Source organism: Anomalospiza imberbis, chromosome 7 (genome assembly GCF_031753505.1).
Source record: "Anomalospiza imberbis isolate Cuckoo-Finch-1a 21T00152 chromosome 7, ASM3175350v1, whole genome shotgun sequence".
Lineage (NCBI taxonomy): Eukaryota > Metazoa > Chordata > Aves > Passeriformes > Viduidae > Anomalospiza > Anomalospiza imberbis.
This window is the reverse complement of record NC_089687.1, coordinates 28,392,775-28,419,519: the sequence shown is the minus strand read 5'-3', so window position 1 is coordinate 28,419,519 and position 26,745 is coordinate 28,392,775. Positions and strand designations below refer to the sequence as shown.

At 39.4% G+C, this 26,745-nt stretch overlaps 1 protein-coding gene across 4 annotated transcripts; it reads right to left on the bottom strand.

Annotated features, from left to right (window-relative positions):
* Nucleotides 1–523: 523 nt before the first annotated feature.
* On the bottom strand, nt 524–24,182 carry SF3B1 (splicing factor 3b subunit 1). 4 transcript variants are annotated; one of them, XM_068196253.1, is made up of 25 exons: nt 24,018–24,182; nt 18,144–18,310; nt 16,058–16,159; nt 15,259–15,373; nt 13,346–13,425; nt 12,032–12,199; nt 11,645–11,879; nt 10,681–10,893; nt 10,166–10,287; nt 9,329–9,526; nt 9,135–9,236; nt 7,643–7,822; nt 7,100–7,186; nt 6,702–6,972; nt 6,282–6,427; nt 6,048–6,194; nt 5,795–5,920; nt 5,175–5,396; nt 4,742–4,924; nt 4,542–4,653; nt 4,334–4,454; nt 3,924–4,055; nt 2,781–3,053; nt 2,079–2,295; nt 524–1,146 (listed from the first exon to the last, which is right to left on the bottom strand). In XM_068196253.1, exons 1-25 carry the CDS (start codon nt 24,043–24,045, stop codon nt 988–990), a joined length of 3,906 nt encoding a protein of 1,301 aa, XP_068052354.1. In that variant the 5' UTR covers nt 24,046–24,182; the 3' UTR covers nt 524–987. The 4 variants fall into 4 exon arrangements, 2 of the variants coding, with proteins under 2 accessions (XP_068052354.1, XP_068052355.1); XM_068196254.1 differs by lacking the exons at nt 15,259–15,373; nt 16,058–16,159; nt 18,144–18,310; nt 24,018–24,182 and adding an exon at nt 13,739–15,199; XR_011000937.1 differs by lacking the exons at nt 524–1,146; nt 2,079–2,295; nt 2,781–3,053; ... (14 more) ...; nt 10,681–10,893; nt 11,645–11,879 and adding an exon at nt 13,739–13,794 and having other exon boundaries at nt 12,105–12,199.
* Nucleotides 24,183–26,745: the final 2,563 nt, after the last annotated feature.

Here is a 26,745-nt window from a genome sequence, read left to right as displayed (position 1 = left end):
GAAATGAATCACTCAAGTCAAGGACTCACAGACCAAGGTGTCTGACAGCCAGCTACTTACAAACAGGGTATAATGTACACTACTACCAAAATCATTTATCCTTGGGTTTTAGGTGGTTTGCTGATAGCAAAACCTTTTTCTTTATAGTACACACACAAAAGGCAAAAAGCAAATGAGAAAATAGAATGCTTTTCTTAGAAACTGACTCACCTACAGTGCTGGGGACTTAACTTTCCTAGCTCTTTAATGGAATTATAGCACAGCCTACAAATATCTGGCTTTTTAAACATAACATGATCAATATGCATTATTTTCATAACTGATTTTACAAATGCAATTTCCAATAAAACTGCTAACTTCTGAAAATTTAACAAGCCATGTCCACCAGGATACTGCATATGAAGCAGTAACAACAAACAATTAAATACTTTTTCCATTAAAATAAACTAATACTACTACAATCATCAGCCAGGCTACAGCTACATTATTGCATGACAAAGATACACACATTAACTACAGTTGATACATTTTTCTTATTTATTCAAAAGCTAGTGGATGACAAAAAGGGTTAAAATGTTTTATACCACCTATTCATTACATAAACAAATATTTAATCCAAAGGGACTTATTTTACAAGCCCCTCTGTCCAAAAACCACACACAAATTAGTTTTTATACACAAATGTTTATTTCTCAAATAAACTTCCCCTTTAAACACAAGGAATGAAATCTAAATCTTCATAAAGATGGATCCAAAACGAAATCCCTCCAGTACTTTGTAATCACTGTTTTGTTGGTCACTACTGGCTTTAACTGTTTAACATCAAAAAACAAGGACATATTTAAAAAATCATGCTACTGGATACCTAGCTCTGCTTCTGACCAGCTCTACACCGATCTCCAAAATTTTAAAATTTTACATCATGAAATCCGAAGCATTTAACTGAACAACAGCTGTGCATTAAACACAAACAACTGAACAAGAAGATTATAAGATGTAATCAAGTTCATAACGAATATAGGTGTTCTTTTCATCATTATAGATTCTTGGATAATGTGCTATCAGAGCATCCTGTGATCCGATGTAGATTGAATTGTAGATCTTCCAATAAACATCTCTGACTTTTCTGGCAGGGTGAAACAAACCCTAGAAAACAGAACAGAACAAAATGTAATAAAAGCTTGCAGTTGCGATGTTCTTTTATTGAATTTAATGAAGTGTTCCAAAAGAAGCATTTAATAAATGGACAGAACATACAAGCTCGAGGAAAAAACAGTTCTACGTAATACCAATATACAAACAGTACTTGCAGGAATAATCACTGCAAGAGACTTTCACCTTCCTACTGATGTCAGTATCTTCATGCTGAGGTCCCCAAACTGCAAAAGTGTGAAATATCCTATCGGCAAATTATTACTAAAATGCTGTCACACCTTCTCTACACTGACCTGTATAAATTTAATCCTTGCTCCCCACCTGTTAGGTGAATTTTAATTCCATAGCCAACACAGCCACTGTCACGTGCAATTACACTGAACAGGAGCCTTCAGATTTTACCATCCCGTGCACATTTACAGCAGCTGAACTGCCCAGTGTTGATCTAGCAGTATCAAGTCTAATCAAAACACTTATAGTGCTGCACTGTCTTTTTCTTGGCTAACAACAAATCATGACTATTAATCCTATCCTCTCGTTTATTTATCTGACTGATTACTTATAACCCCTCCCACAGCTAATTTATTCCCCAGCCCTTAGTTCACATCCTCAAAATTTGTGAGATCCTTCCAGTTTAGACATCAAAGTGCCAGGGTATTTTAGTCAACTGATAGTCTAAGTTACCTGCTCTTTCTACACAAGTTCTGTGATGTAATCAGCTATCTCCTTATACCAAACCCTCTGCTTACTGCCTATTTCCACTTTTCAAGTCCTTAGCACAGAATATCCTGTTTAAATAGTATTTTGAGACAAAAAGCCAGTTTTTCCTTTGCTGGAAATCATCTTCAGTTGACTTTTTTGTCTCGTGGGACAAAGTCCTGCCTGACAACTGCTCTCTGCTGCCCCAGCACAGAAGGCCATACCTGTAAACAGTACTGTAACATCCTGCAGGGCCCAATAGCGACTCTGAGGCCCTCCAGAGCCCCCATAACTGCCTGGATGACGTGAGGAGAGGTTTCAAACACATTGGGCCACACGTAATTTAACAAGTGATTAAGAGAATCTTCACAGCCGAACCCATAAACACCAAGGGACATGTGCTGCACCACAGCACTGGCTGTTTGTCTGTGTACCAGATCCCTGCAAAGAGAACAATGGGTATTAATAAATGAGACTTAGAAGCAGCATGATTGGACAAGCGTACTGTTTCTTTTCACTAACACTTTTCTTGAAAGCACTAATAACACTTTCAAGCCATACTTACTGACAGCAAGAGGCAGAGTATCAAAAACCAGTTAAGTGAAAAAAGAGGGGAGTTTTCTGACACATTATTGCACTCCAATTCCACAGAAGTACCAACAACAGAAATTATGAAAAGCAGTTTTAATGGAAGAAGTCTTGACTCACTGAAAATGCTCTTTTAATTTCAATCTTCAGAATTATTAGTAAAATTGGAGCATATAAATCCAAATTGTTTGCAAATAATGGCTTCCAAATTATGCTGGTCACTTAAAGCCTATAGCAAACAAGGACAATATGCATATTTGCTACCATTAACAATCACGTATATACTTAAAAATACGACTATGGGTGACTGTACCACAGATGAAGTGCACTCAACTCACCTGTCCATTAAAGCATCTTCAAGCAATGGTGTAACAGCATAAATGTAATCTTTTCCCATCTCTCCAATGTATTCAAACAGGAAAGAAAGAGATTTTAACACACCATTCTGGACATTCAGTTCTGGAACTCTGTATTCATTCATGAGAGCAGGCAGCACTGTGAAAGGTGAGCATGTTTCAGCCACAATAGCAATTGCTACTGTAGTACATACTCTGTTCTGCCTTTCCTGTACTTTCAAGTTGTTTAGCAGTGTGGCCAATACATCGTGAGGTCTGGAAGAGACAATATGGACATCCATGTCAAGAGATTCAGTGAGGATTTGGATAAAATTAGTCAGGCTTAAAAAAGTGGCAGAGAAATATGGTTTAGCCCTCATAAAAAGTTTAGAGAACTACGAAATAAACTAAACACTAAACATGAAACAATAAACTCTAGAACAGCTAAAGGATTTATTTTCATAGTCAACATTTTTTACTTTATCTAGACTCAGCTTTTTCCCTGCCTTCTGTAATTCCTCTTGTGAACTCTGGAGGGTAGCAGAGCCTCCTCACTATTACTCTCATCCCAGAGGAAATTACAGACACATATAAAACCAAGTATTGACAGAGATAGGTTATGTCCTGCATGGAGAACAGTTACAGCACTCCTGGCTGCTTGCTCTATCTGCATTCAGTCAGTCATCAGTCTCTTACAGAACACGCATGAAGGTGGCAACCGTGCCTCATTCTATAACGTGCTGACCTGTAGCATGACCTTAGCGGAAACAAACCCTTAAGAATCGATAAAACTAGTGATTTGGTGGGGGGGGAGGGGAAAAAAAAGTGAGAGAAGATAAATTATTTAAAGGAGAGTTTATGAAATAATACAAAGAGGGTCTGAATGCACATCACAGTATCAAACATTCATGAGACAACAGCTCTTACTCCCAAATAAGACTCTAACCTTATTAGTCCACAAATTTTGTTCTTAAGTGCAACGGCTTATGTTAATTAAGAATACACGACTGTATTTTTCAAAATGAGTAAAACCATGTTTGCACATATAAAATGTAGAGAAGTTCGAGTATTTCCCACCAGAAAAGCAACAATCATCACTATATTTGGTAACTGTGTGCAGAGTGGATAAGCATTAAACCAACTTACCCAATAGCTTTTGCAATATAACCAAAAGTGTTCACTGTGGCTCTTCTGATAGCTTTCTTGTGAGCTTTTAATAACTCAAGCAGTTCAAAGCAGATCCTCATCCATTCTCTTGCAGAAACATACTCTGCACCTCTGAAAGAGAATTAAGTGAGTTATATTTTCAGTGATTAGAGAGGTTTTTAAATAAAGCTACAAACTGTAGCACCTATTCATTTGCTATCCACAGAGCTAAGCTTAAGCATTTCCTTAATTAGGTAATTTAACAGTGTGTCTGTTAAATATTTCAGGTTTTAGCACAACTTCAGGAATATCAAGAGATATGACAATAAATATCCAGATGCCAAACTTGAGCTTTTGCTACAATAACTGCCCACAAAGAAGGTTAGATATTTTAACATTACTCAGCATACCTGTCTGCAATACGTCCAACAAGATCAATACAATTTTCCTGCACTTTCTCATGTCTGTTCTTCAAAATAGGTGTCAGCCGTGGCAGCAGGTCTTTGATTGGTGGTGTCATCTTGTGCATACCTATTGAATTCGAAGAGGCACATTTAGTTTTATAGTGGTTTTATTATTTTGTTCTTGAACAGCCAAGTAATCGATACAAATACATACCTATAACATTCACAATAGCCTTAAGCGCGCCAAGTATGCTGCCCAGTACTTCAGGATATTCTTCACCCAGGTACTCATACAAAACAACACCCAAGTGTCCCATCAGTTTTTCCTACAACCAAGCAAAAAGAGAAGCTAAGTTTCCCCTCCCCTCTCATTACTGTGACCTGCTAGAGCAAATCTGGAAAAGAAGTCCATACCTCCTGACAAGTCTTCATGACAACGGCAGTACGAGAGATCAGGTCAGCGGCCTGCTGCCTGACTTTGGCTGATTTGTTGTTCAAACGCCACAAAACTGTACCACAGATCTGTGGCAAGTAGGGTTTCACTCTTTTGCCTAGAGCATTAACCACGGTACCAAAACCATTCAGCATCACAGAATCCTGAGGGGAAAAAACAATAAAGGAAAAATCAGACACACAGCAACACTGCATTTTACCTAAACTTGCCATAATCTAAGATTGCTTTTAAAATGCTAACATTTCAGAGACTGCTTCTAGATTTCATTGATTAGAGCACTGACATCTAAAAAGGGATTCTAAACATCTAACTTAGAAGCACACATTTCTGTATAACTAACAGTGAGATAGCTTACAATTACAGTGAGCCCAATACTCCACTGCCTGGCCATACCTCTGTTGTCTGTTCCTGGAAGGCATACAAAATACCATCAATGAGCTGCTCTTCCAGTTTGTGATCGATGTCGGCTGCCCCCAGATTTCCCATTATCTTCTCAATTGTTTCCATGACCATCTTTCTGTACTGCTCAGCCTCATCTTTCAGATCATCCACAATTCTAGAAATAATTTCTGCTGCTCCAACTTTATTTGCCAGCTCCACAGTTGTATCAACCAACTAAAACACAGAAATGTTAAATAAGCATTAAAATTATGCTTAAAAGTAGTTAAAAATCTATTTTCTACATCTTGAAACTAATTTTCCTCATCTGAAGAAACATATTAAGACCACTATAAAAAAATAGTTTTACCTTTAGAAATCATCCAGTGTTTTTAAGAACATAAATGGGGTGAACCACCCCACCTTGCAAGTGATGAAGACATTCAAAAGATGTAAAATTTTGTGATAACCTCCTAAGAACCTGAAAATAATCTTAGCTGCACAACTTCTAACTTGCTAGTACAAAAAAAATCAAGTTTCAGGACAGAGACAAAAATAAGTACCTAGCCTGAATGACCATTCTAATTTTCTTCTACTGTAAAGAATTTTCCAGCTAAAAAAAAAACCAAAAATACCTGTCTGTAATTTCTTCTGTCCAGTGCCATTCTGTGCTGCCAGAAATGTTTGAAGAAGGGCGGCAAGATTTCTGTTTTAATGTAGTTTGCTTCAACACCATCTGTACCACAACACTGCTTTACCACCTGACAGGAAATAAAAATCCAACAATTTTAATCTGGTGTAGGGTGCGGGTTTTTTTTGCTTTTGTTTGGATTTTTTTTTTTTTGCATACATATTTAATATCAATGCTAAACTATCATTCTGACATACCTTCAACACAATTTTTTTCATCTCTTCATCAGGAGACTGGAACTCTCTGATAAGAATCAGCATGACTTCTCTGGTGTAGTAGTTTGCATACTCAGCATCCATGAGTGGAATCAGGTAACCAATCGCTTTCAAAAACGCAGCCAAACCCTATTTAAATGCAAAATATGTCTCTAATAAGTTACAGCAGATACACATCCATTTCAGTTCCAACTAAAGGAAGTATCTTAGATTTACCTTTCCTCTGTGCTGACGTATACCCTTCCACAAGGGCTTCAGGACAGAATCAAATGACTCAATACCATAGGGAGTGGCTGCCTCAGCCAAAGCAGCAATGGCCAAAGCACTGATGGTGCGAACTTTCTGCTGCTCATCCACCAGCCCTGCAAGAGATCGGGGTTTAGTACCACTTCTTGTACTCCTGTCTTAAGTTCAAATTAGCAAAAAAGGAGCAGCAGTGTAAAAGGGATTAACTTATTTTTACCAATACTGAACCAATATTAGTCTTCCTTCATCTTTCAGAGTCAACTAAAACATTCCTCAGTGTCATAGCAACAACAAAACCGGGACCTTACTGTCATTGTGCCTTACTGAGGTATAAAAATTTCCAGATATAAAGTGGGCAAAAACCACTTTTTATGGGAAAGCAGAACTTACCATGCTCAATAATTTCAACCAAGCTCCTGAGATGAGGCAGGATAGCACAACCCATAAGAATAGCAATCTGCTGTACAATCTTGATGCCAGTGTGCCTGGCCTGCCAGGATTTTTTGCTTTTACAGACAGCTTTCAGGAAGGGTAACAGAGAAGGAATGCCCAGAGCAGATGCAACAACGGCAAAGGCTCGAGCTGTTGTATTTCTGACATATTCATCCATGTTATCAATATCAGGTCGCATTGTGGAGATCATTGTTGCCAAACCCGCAGCCTGCAGGACAAAACACAAAACATACCAGTTGGATTTATAAACAGGACAGGTAATTGTTCTGCCGTGCCTATGAACATGCAGGTATATGTAAGCTAACTCAGTGCTTTAATAAAGGATGGAGTTTTACCTTAGCCAAGTTTGAAATAATTTCTCTGCCTTCCACTCTAGCATAGTAGTCTTCATCAATCAGCAGTGGTTCAATGACGACAAGGATCTGAAAGAGATAAATTAGTATTTCCTTTTATTAATACGTTCCATAGTATTTCTAGCCCTATTAGAGTCCATGAAATAGAAATGATTCCATTAATTCAAGCTTAAAGCCTTACAACAATCAGAAAAAATTAAATCTATCACACTGTTTTTTATAGCTCTTAAGTCTTAAGGTTGTAGTCTGGAGATACTACCTAGATCAGGTAATGTCCTTCCCACCTCCAAATATACATGTATCATATTTACATCATGCCTCAATACTGTACAGCCTACACTCCCATCACACTATAAAAACTTTAAAGTTTGGTTTAAGAAACATGAAAGTGAAATACGTTTCAAAACAGTGGTATCATCCTCTTCTCATATGCACATCAAATGCAGAAAATGCAAATCAGAGATGAAACAGCAAAATCAAATAGCAAAACGCAAACCAGAGATGAAGCAGCAAACTGCAACAGACCTTGTGTACGTATGGTCGGACCAAGTCATCCAATTTGTAAAGAATTCTGTCGATGACTTTGACAAGCAAGTGACGCTCCTGATCTTCAAGTGTTGGTGACATCAGTAGAGGCAGAATCTGATTGAACAGCGGCCCTGCTCCGAATTCCCGAGCTTTATCGGTAATTTGCCGCAACGCAGCCTGAACAAAACCAGAAAACCTGCCAGTTAAACTAAGGAAACAACACTGAACAATCATAAAACAGCTATTAGCCGAGTTAAAATGTAACTGACTGCATCCACAGGCTTCCAAATGCTTGCCCCAACCACCACTAAACTACTTCAAGCAATTTAATGCTGATCTGTTAGAACACGAATGTGTGACGACAAACACTGTGTTGTTAGTGCCCACGTGCTCAGTTTTCAAGAGAAGCATACTTCTGAGCTAATACTGGCTCCCTATGGAAAACAGCTTCACAGCCCTTGTTTGCATCCAGGCAGCTTGGTGCTCGGTCAGTTTAGAGCATTTGCAGAAATGACTGCTATTATGCCACCTAATGCTTAAGGCCGAAACTTAAAGAAGAGCTACACTAAGTAGCTAATTTAAGTGTAAGAAGCAAAATCCAGAAAGTTACAAAGCTGTGTAAGCAAAACACACCATAAATCTAGTTTCTCATAATTGTAAAAAACCCCAAAATTATACAAGACCTCCACCATTTAGTGTCTGACATTGCTGTCAAAAGAGCAGCAGTATTAAATTATATTGAATAACAAAAAGCCATACAGATACAGAAGAGCAAGATCAAAAACACTAAACAGGGTGTGCTGTTTTGGCCGGAACTGAGTTGATTTTCTCTACAGCCCCTAGTATGGGGCTGTGTTCTGGATCTGTGCTGGAAACATGCTGATAACAACTGGGATGATTAGTTACTGCCAAGCAGGGCTTACACAGAGTCAGGGCCTTTTCTCCCTCTGACCCCACCCTACCACTGAGAAGGCTGATTGGCACAAGAAATTGGGAGGGGACACAGCCAGGACAGGTGGCCCAAAGTGCCCAAAGGGATGCTCTACATTATATGGCACCAGGCTCAGCATACAAGCCAGGTGGAAAGCCAGCCAAGAGTCACTGCTAGGGGACTACCTAGGCATCCTTTGGTTGGTGATGAACAACTGTTTTCCATCTGCATCACTTGTTTTCTTGGAGTTTATTTCTCTTTTTTTTTTTTTTTGTTATTTTCCTTTATTATTATTATTAATAAATTCTTCTTATCTCAGTGCACAAGTTTTCTCACTTTTACTCTCTGATTCTCTCCTTCATCCTACTAAGGGAAGCAGGGGGAGAAGCAAGCAGCTGTGTAGGGCTTAGTTACCAGTTGGGTTTAAACCACAATAGATAGCATAACTTAGGAGAGTATCTTCAAGAGAATCGCATGGACAACTAAAGCTAAACCTGAGAACAAACACCAATTTTTGAAAAATGAGATTACGTAAACGTATCTGACAATTCACCTTACCTTTCGCATGGGAGGTGTGCCATTCTTTATTTTCAGAAGTAATTTCATTATTTTTCTCTCCTTCTGTTCCTCAGGACTCAGAGTTGATTCATCAACATCAACCTACAAGTAATTCCAGACAAATCAATGGGCATTGCTACATAATCAAAAGAAAGCAGGGAAGTTAAAATCAACACGAGTGAAATCTCCTTTACCAGCAGCTTGTCGAAGTACTGGATATCATCTGGTTTCAGGAATGGCAGGTTGCCAGATGGCTGGTCATTAACACTCTTCATAGTGCGGTCCTCTGTCTGCATGTGGAACCCTGTCATACCCCCCAGGGGCGTCGGAGTCGCTGTGAGCTTCCGAGCAGGAGTACGGATAGGCACGTAACCAGCCGGGGGCGGGAGAACCTGAAGAAGGAAAAACAAAATTCATTTTAATTGCAACAGATATAAAATGAAGAACCCATCTAATACAAAACGTTACTTTTAGTTGTAGCTTTCACTTTATTTGTTTGGGGATTTGTGTGTTACTGCATACAACAAATCCCATGTTCCCAGCAATACAAACTCACCCTGAGAGCTTGTATTTGCACTTATCCTGTACTGACAACGTTTCAGAAGAAAGCTCACTCCCACTGCTGAGAGCTGCGATAATAAACTGTGAAGTCTCCAAGGATTAAAGAAGCACTTCAGTAACTGAATCAACATAGTATACTTACTGTCTCAGTATTTGTGACCCTCTTCCATGTTTGCTATATCTGGACTTACAATTTCTATCAGTCCATACAGAGTACATTTCTGGCCTTGACAGGCATTTCCAGCACTGAGAAGCACAGTAGTGATTTGCCTGTGAGATCACCTTTAGACCCGCCCATTTCTAAGGGATTTACAATAAATCAGTAATCAAGTCAAACAAGCGTGTACAATCAATAATCAATAATCAATAATTAATGTGAAACATTCTACTTCTGGAGAAAAAAAAACAGTAATCCCTGGTAGGAAAAAAACTTCATCATGGTCTGCTGTATTTTAATCCAGATGAATTACCTTATATCCTTCGGGAAACATAGCATCCAATTCCTCATCAGAAAGTGGTCTGTTTCTCTCATCGATTTCCCTCTCCCAGCGCCAAGCCTGCAACTGTTCAGGAGTCATGCTCATGATGTGACCTACATTCAAATTGAAAAAAAATATTTAAAAAAAATTCCTTTGGTATGCAGAAGCAGATGATTTGTTTACTTCACTTTTAATGCTCTCTTGAGTCAAAGTTTCCATAGCACCTGAACTCTGTAGCCAAGTAAGATAGCAAATTTTTACAGAGCCTTTTATCAATTTTTTCACTAAACGGAACAGCAACAGACATGTAACCTTAGTCTTAATCCCTCTCCAGAAATGAGTTGTTGTGGACACTGCCACAAAAATAGTAAACTGAGCATACACTGACTGCTTTCATACAGGCAGGAGAGCATGCTGGGCAGAAGTCTGTTTCAAAAGACAATACAAAAGGAAATGCTTCATTCCCACAAGACAAAGTGAAGCCTTAGACCAGGGACTGAGCTTACCTGGTGTAGGGGTTGCCATGTTCATAGCTGGTGTACCAATGGGGGTTTTGCCAGGTGTCAGAACAGGAGTGCTGCCACCCATCTGGCTCGCAGGTGTTTCATCCCAGCGTGACTTCCTTTTGCTTGCTCCTGGGGTTGGTGTCTCACCAATGGAGTCACCACCTCTATCTGTACGAGGTGTCTCAGCCCAGCCACTGCCATGGCCTGGAGTATCTAAGGAAAAACAAACCAGATTTTCTCAGAAAGCTGAACAGTATATACTCCAACTATACTATCAATATTTAAATCCATTTTCAGTATCAAATTAACAGTAGGCAAAAATAAAGACTACTTTGCTGAATATTGTAAAAACCCAGGCATTACACTAAAAATATCCAACAGAGAACTTTGTTTTATGAAAAAAGTGTCATCTTCTTGCTGAACCTTAGCATAAAAAGATTCTAAAAAAACAAGAACTACTCAGCTATTCTAGGAATTGAACAAAGTACTTCATGTACTCCCTTGATAAAAGCATTAGGTAACAAGTGTTTCACTGCTCTCTGACACAAGTCAAATTCAAATTAGGCAGGTGAGATGCTTCTCTAACTTGTTTCAATAAAACCTCTTAAAAGAACCCATAACAATTAAAAACCAACACACACAAACATATTATGAAAAGTAATTTAACTTGTGCTTCTTTACTGTGTCCTTTATACATTAAAAACCTAATCTGCAGCAGTCATTAGATATGACAAAACTGTGGTTCCTTATGTGAGCGGAGATACTTTCATGGATGCCACTTAGGCACAGACGAAACCTGACGTTGAGAACGCAGACAAGAATAACTCCCCACATCAACCACTAGATGTCAGAATATAATTACTTTTCGCCTGGAATCTGAACTCACTGTTTACTTAAGGTGAAAAAACCCAGTACTATTAACCATTCAAAACTTCTTATGCACCTCCCATTTTGCCATAAATACCTCTTTCTGTTTTGGGGGTTTCGTCCCATCGATTTTTCCGTGCACTGGAAGTGGCACCTCCATGGCCTGGTGTTGCGTGACCAGGCGTGTCCCGGCCGGGCGTTGCAGCTCCTGCTGGTGTATGACTGGGAGTTGGATCCCAGATTTTTGAGCCTGGGGTGGCACCTGGAGTTTCACTACCCTTTGCACGGCCTGGAGTTTCATCCCATCGCAGAGATGGGGTGTGTCCAGGAGTCTACACAAGACAAAACCACAAGTATCAGTATTTCATCCTATACAATAAAACACTGCTAATTGTTCTTAAGTACAGTAAGAAACTTCTGACACTCAAGAGGATTAGCACTGATAATGTCTTCTGTAGACAGCTGATGAGCACTGGGTCATTACCTCTGCTTGATCCCAACTGGACAATTTTTTAGGTGTAGCACCAGGAGTCTGATCAGCTGTCTGATCCCAACGCCGTTTGCGTTTTGAAGGTGGCTGAGAAGCGGCTCCATTGACGACTTTAAGCTCTCCAGCTTTAGCTTTTTCAGCTAGTTGTTGCCTAATTTCCCTCTGTTTAAGAGCACAAAAACAAAATCATAAGAACTCTTCAAATTATACCCTTAAAAGAGTTTTTTCAATATCTTTTTATGCTTTGAGGTTTTGCTCAAATAACCTGCAATTAGCTACTGCTTTCATTTCAAGGCCACTCTTTTTTCAAATTCTTTACAGAGACAGAGCAGTTGTGTTTGAGAGGCTGTTTTAAAATTAATTTTTCAATAAAAGCCATTCTTACAGCAAATGTACAAAGAATTTTTAAAGCTATCAGTTTCTGTCACCGATAGGTATATGCCTTAAGACCATTACCCACCTGTTTCAAATAAGTACCACTTCAGTAAACTAAAGATGGATGACTTAGAAAATATGTTCACAGGAGCTACATCCCATGACATTAAAAAAAAAATCCCTGAAATTCTTATTTTAAATCCTGAGATGATACTGCTAAAACAGCACACTAACAGAGACTGTTTTGCACTTATCAGTTGATCCATAAGCAGTAAGACTGCCAAAATTATGTATTAATTCCTCACTTAAGACAAACCAATGTTAGACGTCACAGGAACTACAAGGTCTTGCTCCAATTAGCAAGATGGTACTCTAGGTATTACACAAGTAATGTGCTTAAATTATCAACATCTTTTTAACTATTAAAATAATTTTTAAAGCATATTTTTTGTTTTTCTCCTTTTTTAAAATATTCAAAACCAAATGCCAATCTTATACCGATCTTAGTACTGTAACATCTATCTCTTGTAGGTACTTCACCAAAAGACTTTTAAACCTCCCTGGCTTTCCTATGTATAGAGCTCAGAAAAACAACCATCTCTCACACTGAGTAATTCTCAGTTACTGTTAGATTTTGTCTCTCTTCCTCTAAAAGAAAAGAAACAAGAAAAAGTCAAAGTATTATAAAAAATAAAATCCAGATTAAAATGTATTGAGACTATTTTTCCCTGCATTGTTTAAGTATTACATAGAACAGATGTTTTTTAGAACCTTCATCTTTAAATTCTACTGACTTTCTGCATATGAAGAACATGATTTTCTAAGGAAAGGGGCTTTTAAGTTAAGAGAATTTACGTTCCCACTTTTCTAAGATGCTTTCAAAGGCTGTAACATGAAACTCAGCCCAAGTGGAAAACCCTCCCCTCCACACACCTCTTCTTTTGTTAAATGCTGCTCACGCATAACATCCATGTACGTTCTGGCATTCATTTTAGGGTCTGGAGTCTTCCCTCCTGCAGAAGAGAACAGCAACAGGAATGGAGCACAATGAGTACAGGATAAGCAGAAACTATGGACTTCTACTGTCCTGCTCTAGTATTATATTATTCCATGATCATTAAATTTTACTTTTTGATTGAAATTTTTTTAAATTACATGTATCTTACGTTTATTCAGTTTGCTGATCAATTTAACCTGTTTGAACACAAACATAACTACTGCAGTTTCAAACAAATATTTTAAAGCCGATAAAAATGATAAAATGACAACACAGTTAAGAGTCTTCAGAAGTGATGGGTTCCTGGGTTGCTAATCCGGAATACGTACACTTTCGTGCCTTTGTCTCCATCAGCAGTTCTGACTTCAAGCAGCAGAATAGAAGCCTAGAAAATTATCTCTTTACCATTAGTAACACTTTGGAAAGATATTTATAATCAAAACATTACCTTGTGTAAGCTGTTAAATCCTACTTGTTATCTGACTATAAATAACTATTGCATACCTAAGTAATGTTTAAATTGTTTTATCATAAAGACCCATTTATAAGTTTGACAAATCTGGACATGTCTCACAGACCTTCTACTGTCATATCGTAAAGGGCTTCATTAAAAATAAAAATAAAACAAAATAAAAAACCCCAAAATACTGTTTGATGACACTTTCCCCCTCTTCTCTTCTCAAGGGACACTTGTGATTGGGAGCTGAATGCAATACAGTACATACACCACCACAACAATACTCACAAGTAATGGGTTTTGTACACCATATGTTGTTTTATGCTCTGTATCTTGCATTAACTGAATTTTTAAATACGTTAAAAGAAGCCCAACTTTATAGAAATGAGACTTGTCATGAAAAACACTTTTCTTTAAGAAAAGTGTGCAGATTTGCTATACAAGTGGTATAGCTATTATACTTTAGGGAAAAAAATAAACTTCTTAAACATTTCTATACTGATGATCACTGCCCAATTGGCTGTGTCTTTCTGACACTAGCTTTGATAGGACCTTCCTTTGGAATACTTTTTCACCATAATCTACACAGGATGTGTTGAACTGCACCCTTAAGAATGCAGACAGGACTGGCATATAGCAGTACTGCTGTAGGAAAGAAATTAAGGACAGTTAGTATGGGCCTGTGAATTCTGACAATACATGTTTATATCAATTACAATTAAGCAAGTAAAATAATTAATATCCCTATTAATTCATGCAGGCTGAAATTCTCATTTGTAAAACCTGCAAAATAGCTACTAATTTTAAGCCAACAGGCACCTTATTGCCACACGTGAAACTCACTCACCTGAAGAAAATTTCAGACCCACTAACACCCCTTCTCCTGACTTGCATTCTAAAATTATCAGAACAGACTTGAACTATTAATAGTATCAAAGTCTTATATATGCTTTTGCTTCTTTTAGCTATACCACCTAAAATTTACATAGGATGGTAAGAATTAGGTGCTCTACTAGCATTTCAAAAGCAGTAACCCTGTAAATCTATAACTTGGAATGAAAGCTACCAAGGTACTGAATGAATCTGAGCACTCAATACACAAGTTGTTCAAAGTACAACGCACAACCCAAAACGAAATGAAAAGAGAAACCTTTAACCCTTTGTGTTTCTATGGCAATGGCTCATTGACAAGTTTCTTGTCCTTCTACCTGGAAAGAAAACTCGTATTATAAAGATGAAGAATATGGCATCTTAATTTTCAACCAAATCTCTATGAAAAGGGGATGTTTAAAACAAAACTAAGTTTATAAGCATGCCAACAGAAATCAAAGGGCTAAAGACAATTAAAGACAATAATTTCATACAGGATATAGAAAAGCCAAAATAAATTACCATCTGCAAAAGGATCAAGACGCTCAGGGGAAATTATCATCATCCGCCTGTGCTTTTTGTACTCATCTTCCCGATCTGCAATCTTTTGAGGACGGTGTTCTGCAAAAGGATCATACTAAAAACCAAGAAAGCCTGTTAGTCACAGATTTATGAAGACTAATATGAAAAGTGTCTGGTACTGTATTCATTTTCAGTATTATTAAAAACAATTAAATTATTTTTTGCCTCAACTATGCAGGAAATGTAAAAACACTATACTAATGTAAATTTTATTTCTGTAACTAGAATTTCAGTTTTTTAAACACAGAACTTCTTATGAAATAATTTCTGATAAAAATTTGGTATTTTAAGAGTTTATTCACTTGTTACCAAAGCATTTCATGCTGTCAACCTTTCTGCTTCTTTTTGCAGGGTGACTTAATGCTACTTCTTGTGCTTTTAAATGTTACAGAAAAATACTCCAGGAATGCAAAACTTAGGTGATTACATTTTCCTTAAAAATGAGAAGTATAAAGGATATTAAGTTTCCTGGTTATTTTAATTTAATTAACCATCAGATTTCAATTTTTAAAATTTTGATAGTTTAGTTCCTATATTTGTGTTGGCTTTATATGCACAAGTGCCAATCTTTATCACCCTGTGGAATTCCAAACTAAAGCAGTAGCAAGCTTGCAGCTACATATAAAAACCACAGCTCTTTAGATACATCTTGTATTTCCAGAAAACAAAAGCTGTTATTAACACTTCTTTTCCTCAATACCTACAAGAGTATTTTACTGTGCCTTCAATTAAGACGTACCTGTTCAGTAGATTGTGGTATGTCATTAAGCAATGCCACTGGAGCATGGTATCCTGGCTTCTTCTGGCCAAGCAGACTTGTGGAAGGGTAGTCATCATCATCCTGTCAGTAAAAACAGGGTTAATTTGTCATGCTGGTATTATACTAAGATAAACTAACACCAAATAAACATGCTGTGGCCATAGAAAAGATGAAAATGAACAAGTAGAATACCTAATTCAAAATTTTAGCAAGCTTTCTCATATAGCTTTTCTTATTATTCCCAAACTAGTGAAGCAGATAAACCTGCTCATATCACTAAGAATGCTCAAGTAATCTTCAATTTGCTACATTTAACCAAGTATGCTAGCTACACTAATTAAGATAGAAAGTCTGTATTTCATACTGGCACTACCATTAGAACCAACTAGTTACCATTAGAACCTAACTAGTTCCCTAATTGGTGTGTGAGAACTGGAGCAGAGATATTTAAGCTATTTTTCATACAAGTTAGCTATATATATATGGAAAAAGACTTAATAACTGTAGGAAAAGGCTTCAGAAACATCAAAAAATTCAGATAGATTCATGTTCGTTTAGCTATACTTACTCAATCACAATGGCAATAACAAGCACTTGCTTTTGCTATTTCTTCATATCAGTAGTCAGTTTCTATTCAATTATTTACAGCAACCCAAAAGAAAAACTGCTTATAAAACTATGAAACATTTTCAGTGAGCCCCAGAGTCATGGAAATTTTTAATAAGGCATTCTTAGAAGTCTGCAGATGACACATGTGCATCACTAAAAAAACACCTCATGTATCAACTAGTACTAAACTAAACATCTTCCTCATTCTTAGAAATAAAATTCTCTCAGTGTATGATGGAGTTGCCTCTGTACTTTTGATAAGGCCTATAGATCTGATGGTTCCTGCAACTGAAAATATGGTCCAATGTTTAACATTAGAAATTAACATAAGGTAATCCTACAAGCAGGATACATAAGGAAAACACACCACAGTGAAAAAGCCAATTCTTAAGAACAGCTCTGAAATTTGAACCAGAAATGTTAAAACAGTCACTACAGTTTGCTGGCTGAAGTTTTATTACATTTTTTACTGTCGTTTGTAATCCTGGCAGCAGTAACAGAACAAAGTTAATTATTCCAGCCAAGGCTAACATTAAGTACCAGGCCACAACTTTTTGCCTTCTCCTTGGGCCTACGGGGCTCTCAAAGCAAAATCCATTAAGTACAAGCCAGATTTAGAACTGCAGCCCTGATAAACAGGACTTGGGGGAGCTGATGGAGGGGATGCTGGACGTGACCCAGCAATGGGCACTCCCAGCCCAGAAAGCCAAATGTGTCCCGGGCTGCATCCAAAGCCCCGTGGGCAGCAGGGCAAGGCAGGGGATTCTGCCCCTCTGCTCCACTCTGAGATCCCACCTGGACACTGCATCCAGCTCTGGGGCCAGCACAGGAGGGACAGGGACCCGGTGAAATGACTCCAGAGGAGGTCACCAAGGGATTGGAGAAATGGAGCACCTCTCTTCTGAGGAAAGGCTGAGAGAATTGCGTTTGTTCAGTCTGGAGAAGAGAAGGCTTTGGGGCGACCTAACTGCAGCCTTCCAGCACCTGAAGGGAGGCTAGAAAAGAGCTGGAAAGGGACTTTTTTATGTGAGGATGTAGTGACAGAACAAGGGGACATGGCATCTAACTGAAGGAGAGTAGATTTAGATTGGATATTAGGAAAATAATTGTTTTCTTTGAGGGTGGTGAGGCCCTGGCACAGGTTGCTCAGAGAAGCTGTGGATGCCCCATCCCTGGAAGTGTTCAGGGCCAGGGTGGAAGTTGCCTTAAGCGACCTGGTCAAGTGAAAAGTGTCCCTGCCCATGGCAAGATGGTTAGAACAGAATTATCTTTATGGCCCCTTCCAACCCAAATTATTTCATGATTATGTGCTTCCCAGATAAGACATACTTGGTCCACTATGGCTTTAATGAAAATTGGTTCTATTTCAAGCAACTGCTACTAAAAATTACTCAAAATTAATTCTGAAATAGTTACATTGCAGGCCCTAAACAAACAAATAAATGAAATCACTTACATCTTCCAATTCAGTAGCTGCAATAGAAGTGACATATCCAGCAAATCTGCTGTCACTGCCACCATAAATTTCTTGATCATAATATCCTGTGGAATCAAGGCCTACTCCTTGTGCTTCATCAAGAGCAGGCTTTTTTCCTTGAATTTCTCGAATTTGTGCTTCGATGTCTAGGGTAAAGACACACACACAGAAGTCTTGTTACACATACATACAAAATGTAGTAGTCATGTATAGCAAACAGCTTTTTGCCCAACCTGAAAGACTATCATTAAGAAATCAACATATATGATGCACAATACTACAAAATCGTAATTCATAAGCTGGTATACATAAAAAGCTTTTCCTCATATTTTACTATGATCCAGCACAGAGTACTTTAATTATATGGCTTAAAGCAAACAATTTAATTCACTGCTACCCTATCTCATCTTCTGACAGAGGTAGCAGAGCAGCTAATTTACACCACAGCAGTATTTCTCAACACTACACTAACAAGACCCTTTCACAACAAATGTCATCCTCTCATTAAAAAAAGCCTTTCACAATGTTATCACCAATTTTGCTCATTTGAATAACTCTGTTCAAAAGAATTGCACAGGTTTTCAAAACTGAGATTTAATAAAATAACACTGTATTTGTTTCCTAACATATTGCAAAGCTATGCTAGCTTTGAATAAGTAAATAAAATCCCAACTCTAATATGCTACTGGGTAACAAGTTAATAGAAAACCCCAAAAACTTAGGGTCTCTCTTTTCCATTTGGCAGCTCAAATGTTATTTACTCATCATTATTCCTGCCCAAACCACCATCTTTGAAGACTACTATTATTCTGGATAACAAAACTCTCTTCAAATGGGACAAATGGGAGCTTTGTCATTGTTGTACTGTATCAGTATCTGAGTCTAATCGACTCTTGGGTCATCTTTGACCCTAGAAATTTGGTACTTTCAGAAAGAACATTAACTTCTTAATCCAAAAAACAAGGAACTAAATTAAACCATGACTTCCTCCCATCTGTTGTAATGCAAGATGAAAATAAACTGCAGTAATCCAACTACCTTCAACAAATGTAACTGTAGGTACACTGATGCACAGCTGCATAAAAAATATTATTCTTTTCATTAAATTTTGAGTAAATACATATGGAAAGACAATTATCCATACAATGTAAATTTCACGAGATCAAACAATTATTTTAATGGCCAAGAAAACCCCCAAGAGTTGCATTTTATGGCTACAGGAATATGAAGGATCATGGTTGCGAGGAAGAATTGGAGTACATTGGAATTGGACTACAAAAGACCCTTTCAACATCAATAATTCTGGGATTCACCCGCTCCCACCTGAAGTGCTATTGCCTGCTACCTTAACTAAAAGGAAATTTGTCAATTTACAAAAAAGCTACGGAAAATCTTGTTCACACATAATCTTGAATCCTGAGTATTCAATAATTGTTTACTACTGTTGCTCACTTCTCTTTTCAGGATGAATAAATTTGACATGTTTTTACCATCAAGTCACCTTGCAAAAGACACTGCACAATGTTATGCAACACCTGTTAGCAAATCTGAAAAAAAAAAAGAATACTTTTTTTTAAAGCTAAGATTATTACTAATGCAAATTATTGGATCAGAATTGCTTAGTTTAAAAGTTTAAAATGTCAACACTGCAAAGTTCAAGTCTTAACGTCACAGCTGGGTCCTTGTCTTATCACAGACTGCCAATAACAAAAAAAAAAAAAAAAAAAAAAAAAAAAAAAAAACAAAAAAAAAAAAAACCAACAAAAAAAAAAAACAACACCCCAACAAACAACCACAAAGCCACTGTAAGCCAAATTATGCCTCCTGTACAAAGGCATGTTCTCTAGAGAGGGAACTCAACAGAGTTTTACCTGACAAGTCTTTGCCATATAGCTAGGAGTGAGAACAGCAGAACTAAGTGTTCACTTAGTCAGAAAGAAGCACCATAACCCTGGCAGCAAATCAGCAATTCCTGAACTGGTCTAGTGAGGAAACCCAGCAGAAATGTGATTCTAAACTCATTAAGAGTCCCACACACAGAAGATATACCCTAAAGGCTTATAAGGAGAATCTTGCTCCAGCCACTTCATGGCTTCCATTGAACTTCTTCAGCTTTCTAGAGCAGAATAACCTCACTCACCTCTGTGTTACAGACTGGTGATGCCTTAAGCTCATGAGAAGCTGAAACCTCACAAAAGCCTTATCCTACTGGCCATGAGCACCCTCTGAATCTGGCCTTTGGGTACATCCTGCTCCCTGTAAAATCCTGCAGAGCCCAGGGGATTCCTGTGAGTCCAGAACCTGGAATACATTGTTCTCTAATGTGCTAGTTCCTGGAGAAGCAGCAGAAAGAAGCTACTTCCAAATTAGGGATCTTCCTCTTGCCTTCAGAGGCACTTATAGTGTCCTCTTAAGGTATTCCATTTCTGTGGAATCATCCTGTGGCATGGCTATAGAGTCAATGAAACTCAATTTCCTTCTCCACATTATTTTTTAGTTATTTCTGTTTCTCCTAGAGAGCAGATGAAGCTCCTGATTCCTTCTGCAGCCTGGTACATTGCAGTACTGGGGTGGAAGGGAATACCTGGAGCTTCCATCTCTACCAAGGACAACACCACCAGCATGGAGTGGGTGATGTGAGGGTACAACCGTTCCCCTTATTTCCAAAGAGCAGTCAGTGGAACAGCAAACACCCTGCCTCTTCAGTGGCACACTAAGGCCTGACTGAACATCCACAGCTGTAACCAACTTCAACATGAAAAAAGCCTATGGATCTTGCCTACAGGATCATCATGCCTTACCATCACCTGTTCACTGAATCAACCTGACCATACAGCTCCAACACAACAGCCAACAAGTCCCCTGCACTGCAGGACGGGCCACAGAGATTTGCTCCTGCTTGGCCTCCCACCTCCACTATCACCAACAGAGTAAAACAGTGGGGGGATTTCTGCAGTAGAAGTATCAATACAAAAATATTTTCCTATTGATAGCTCTTACCAACACTTAACAATGCCTTGTCCTCCAACATTATTTTTAAAACAGCTATATTTCATGAAGAGGGTAGAGGTGTCATTCATTACTGGCCTGCTCCTTTAAATTACAGGGATTACATCTGTTAGCAGGGCAAGGAACATTCTCATTTTCCTACAACAAACCTACTGGCTTATCTATACCAAAAAAAACCAAAGTTTATATAAGCTCAACAAACCTTACTGATAGCCACCCTAATTTTTTATTAATACCACACAGCCTCCAGGTACCAGTTTAAATGAAGCACTCTAGAGAGAACACCCCACAAAAGGCCTTGAACCAGGCGCCTGTAGCCAAAGGTAGCCTGTGTTTGAAAAGCATCACATATTTAGGTGGAAAATGCTATTCTGACATTCAAGATGTGCCAGTTAGCTTCCTTGAGCTAATTGGCACTTCCTTGAAAAAGCTCACACCATATTTAACAAAGATCTTCAATAAAAAGCAAATTAAGAAAGAGTAATCACAAAGCTTAAAGACACGTTGTGCAAAGCAAACTACTTGTTTAATGGCTTAGTCAAGAAGGACATAACGGAAACTTCACTCACAGAGAAGCAGTAAAGGGAGTGGGATATAGGGGGAAAAAAGAGGAGGGGGATAATATTCTACTGATTGTTCCTTTTCTGTATTTTACTCTGTTATTTATATATTTTGGTATTTTAGCAGAAGCAACTTCAACAAGCAGTTGATTTGAAACCATAAATGCTGAATATTATTAAAGTCAACACTTTATTTGAAGTCACTGAACACCTAGCTCACAGAGAGGCTTTCTCTAAGCATGTGCTCTGCTACCACACATGTAGTTCTACTCTAAGCATTAAAAAAAAAAGAAAGAAGACCCTGTGCTGGAGAGGTATTTTACAGAGTAAATAGGTTCTATGTTTTCATGTCTTATCATATTTTTGCACACTTAGCTTGCCCTTGCATGGCTTTATTTTTAGTTACTTTAGCACTCCTACACATGTTAGATGTATTATGTGTGAAGATCTCCGTTCTTTTCTCAGCAAGGAAAAAAAAAGAAAATAAAAACGACCTTCAACAGCATTGAAAGCTCATGCATTTATTGAGGCTTTATAAGCTGCCACTTGAAACTTCACTTTTCAGCCTCAAACACAGAGTCCTCCTTTAACTATGTAGCTGACATGAACTCCAACTGTTTTGATGCTTCTTTCAAGCTCTATCTTGAACACATCAATCAAGAAGTATTTAACAAACAGCACAAATATATTAAAGATGTTTTAAGATGATTTAGTAACAAACAACTCAATTTGAAAGATCAGCGAGGAACTGAAAAAAGATAGGCTAGAACTTGGAAGCAAAATAATCAAGCTGCTCAGCTAATGCCTCCATGCTGGGAAAGACCCTTACGTGATCATACCCTATTATATCTATTTTTTATTTAACTAACCTCCCCCTTAAAACCTGTTCTGATACAACAGTAATCAAAACACATGCAACTGGAAGCCTGTCAATGTTTTCACTGAAGTCAATGCATCACCATTTGCTCCAAGAAATAAGCAATTTCAGCTTGGAAACAACCAAACCTCAAGAATTCTACTATTTTATGACAATAATCTCTTTAGGTAGTAGGAGAGGCAGAGCACTGTGATGGGTAATACACACTTGGCTACTATCTCACACAACCCTTATGCATGTCACATTATAGAAACAAAGGACAAGACAATTTCTGTAATTATAAAAAATACTCTAGAATTCTAAAAAAAAAAATCAAACTAAACTTTTAAAAAGTAAAGACAACAGTTTAAGCTTTTCTTCATCCCTAAACTCAGATTAGGTCTGTAGTATTAAACAGTACATTAACCCCACTTCCACGGGAGATGATGGCTTTCCATTTGAAAAGCTTTTTTCAGTAAAAAACTGAAAAAAGAATTAAAAAAAAAATACTAAAAGACAATGAATGCCTAGGCGCCCTGCCTACCTCAGAGTGTACAATCACCATCCAGAGGCAGTTTGCGATTAGTGAATTATGCCTATAAATTAAAACAAAATACAGCAGAACACCTATCGTACACAGAAACACAGGAGAAAAAGCCCGAAGCAAAAACACAGAAGCAGTGTAATTCTACCAATTATTCTCGGGTGCAAGCCGCAGCCAAGGCCCACAAAGAGAGCTCCGACTCCCACCGAGAAGAGCTGAAGCAGCAGCGCACACGGCACCTTCGAGAAGAGCGCACCGCCCGGGAAAGCCCTCAGCCGCCTAACCGCTCAGGAGCCGCTTTCCCACGTCAACTCCCGCCGGCAGGAAGTCTGTGGAAAATGGCAGCCCCAGCGCTGCAGACCTCACGATCCTTCCCCTCCTTCGGGGCACTCTTCTCAGCAACACCGCGCCGGCTCAGTATCGGCTCGGGCCGCGCCGGCTTCCAGCGGGCAACACCCGTTCTCCGGCCGCCTCCAGGCCTGTTAACCGCGGCCAAGGGGCTCGGCAGGGAATGAACGCGCGCTGCTGGCATTTCTGATGCGAAACTCGCACCAGCACCGCGGGGTTTTCACAGCGCCCCGGCCGAGGCCCGATGGGCGGAAGGAGGCCGGCGGCGGGGAGTTCAGCGACCGAGCTCCCCCGCACAGGCCCGGCCGCCGCTCCGTCCCACGCCAGCACAGCGAGAGCTCCCCCTCATGCCCGCCCCCCGCCCGGCCCGGTGCTGACGAGCGCAGCCGCCATTACACACATGCCCTGCCCGCCCGGCTCCCGCCCGACGCGCCGCGCCTGGCGCTGCCCGGAGCCGGGGAGAAACACAAGCAGCGGGCGATGTCCAAGCGCGGCGCGGGCGGGCGCGGACACGGGGCCTTCCAGGCTATTTTTACCTTCGTGGGTCTTGGCGATCTTCGCCATTTTGTGCAGCGCCAACGACGCCGAGGCGGAACTGGCGCGGCCCCGCCGCTTCCGCCACACGGGGCCGCCAGAACCAGCAGCGCGCAGGCGCGGCCGCCGTCCCGCGGGCCGGGGGCCAGGCCACGCCCAGCGCCTGATGGACGGCGCGCTCAGCCAATGGCCGTGCGGAGAGAGGCGGGGGCGCGCGCTGAGCCCGGCCCGGCCTGAGGGAGCTTCCGGTGAGGGCGGGGGGAATGGGAGCGCCCGGGGCGGGAGTGGCGCCTGAAATCCTCCTTCCCGCGGCCGCTGAGGGCTGCCCCGCTGGAGTGTGGGTGCTCAGCTCTGTTTGCCAAGCTGCTTGACGTGTGTTTCATCCGGTCGGGGTAACTGGCTCAGTACCAGCAGGCGGATGGCTAGATATCAGAATAAAGCAGATATATATTTATTACTACAAGATGGGGGTTAACCGGATTCCAGCCCTTCAGGCCGGTCAAGTCTGTTCAGTATTTTAGTAAGGGCTCGAAAGAGGGATGGGTAGTTGTGTTTACGAAATTGGCAGATGACACCAAACTGGCAGGTGGAAGAAGGAATTGAGAATTATCTTACATTGATTCATACATGGAATAATCTAAGACCACGGAGGTAAGCTTCAACAACAAAAAGCAGAAGTTACTACAAATTGGAATTTGAAGTCACTATATGAATTTAAAGTGGGGAAAATGGTCAGAAACTGATGACATGGGAAATCAGAGCCATACGATTTTCCGTAGCAATATGCTGCTGCGGTGGAATTAAGTCTTACTCCAGGCCATTAAAAATTGTGCCACATACAAAACCTGAAAAGCAATTTACTTAGCTCAGTCCAAGGCACTGACGGCGTTCAACAGAGACTTGGATATACTCAAACTCAATGTAGTCCAGAAGAGATGAGGAACAATCAGATGTTTATGAACATGACCTAAGTGAGGATGTAAACAAATTGTTCAGCTGTTCTGCAGTGACTGACCTCACACCACTTCCACATTTCATTTGGGAATTACTAACTTTTTTCCCCAGGTGATATACATACATTTCAGCATCAATATCTACTGTATACCTAATAATTAAATAGGATTGATTCTGTCCACATGCAAAGCCCCGGGAACGCTCCCTTACGGTCAAGTGTTGTGAACAAGCTAGTTTTTTATTATCTCAACTTCTAGTAGTAGTAAAATACCAAGGCTGGCTATGCAACCTAGGTACAAAGTCCACGATTGCTTAATGATACAGCATATCAATGATATTTCCTAACACAGTGTAATATGTAAACTTCTATCGTTTATTTATTATCATGTGGTTTTATTGTACACCTCCTAAGTCCCTAATCTCCTCAGAAGCCTTTGCAACAAATGAAGTCAACTTGAGAACTTTCCATCAGGTAAAATGCATAAACTGTTTCTGAAAAGGGTGATACATGTATGATGGCAAAACCCATATTGACTCTTCACTAATCATTCCCCTTATGTAAGCTGGTGGTTCACATTATGGCTTTTTGAGGGTTATCATAAAGAAAATAATGTGAAGCTCATGTTTTTGGGTTAATATGTGTATTTGATTGACCAACTGATCTAAAGATCTGTCAGTCTTTGCTTTGTGTTGATTGGTTTGCAGGAGTTTGATGAACAGTTCTGCTTTTAATAATTTACTAACTACATGTACTCAAATGTTAAGAGTGACTGTCACTTGAAGGTGCACAAAGTCTTCTGTTCTTTATTCTCAGTGTTATTAAACTCACATTCTGCATTTCTAGAAAGATGCACTTGCACATACTCATAGGCTACAAAAGGAGATATTTACCAAGCTGCCCAGAGACATGTGACAGTGAGGTTGAGGCAAACTAATTCCCTACTGCAAGAATTTAATGCATGTAACTATTTTAAGTAAATGTCACATGCTCAGATTCGCTATGAAGATCAATTTGCAGTAACATTCTCTCCTTACTTCAGCTTGACTTCTAGTTTATGTTAAGCAGAACAGTTACAATATTTCATTTCTTCTGTTATTAAGCAGACCTGAGCTAGGGATGAAGTCTCAAGGAACACTTTAAAGTCATCATTCTGGAATGTGCCATTTCACACATAAAAGAGACTTATGTGTTGTGAGTGCTAACAGAAATTGTGCTGTGATGAAACAATGAGAAAACTGCCTTTTGCTCGTGTCTCTTCCCTTCTTTTTCACCAAATTCTGTATGCTGCCCGAGGTTCTTTTTGGCTGCCTGTCAAATCCCTGAATATGTACTTTTGCCTCCTGAACATTAACTCCATCACACAGGTTCCACAGGATACAGACAGGGCTGTTTCTTAGTGGTTTACCAGCCCTACTGAGTTCCCATCCCTTTCTCACACATACAAGTGAACACAGAGTTCACAGAGATTCCTGTATGGATTTGAAACAGATTGGATTTAAGAGCCCTCAAGCTTTGCAGATCAGGAATCACACCTAAGTAACAGACCTTCAAGGTCCCACTTTATGTAAGATTCAGGTCCAATTTCACAGGCAGCTTAAGCTGTCACCAGCTGGCACTGCTGCTGAAAGAAATATCCAGACTCTTTGCCTGTCCTTGATTGACCCCATCTATTGTGCCAGCAGAACTTTCTGGCACTGGTTCACTCAAAGAAGGCAGGCTTTTGACTACATCCTTGTGCTGCTTCTTCCAAAAGTAACTTTTTATTTGTATTAATT

Coding starts and splice junctions, on each gene's coding strand:
- SF3B1 (XM_068196253.1), bottom strand. CDS start 24,045: ATGGCGAAGATCGCCAAGACCCACGAAG. Junction 11,880..12,031: donor CCAGTTGGGATCAAGCAGAG/GTAATGACCCAG, acceptor TGTCTTGTGTAG/ACTCCTGGACACACCCCATC. Junction 10,288..10,680: donor CATGGCAACCCCTACACCAG/GTAAGCTCAGTC, acceptor ATTTGAATGTAG/GTCACATCATGAGCATGACT.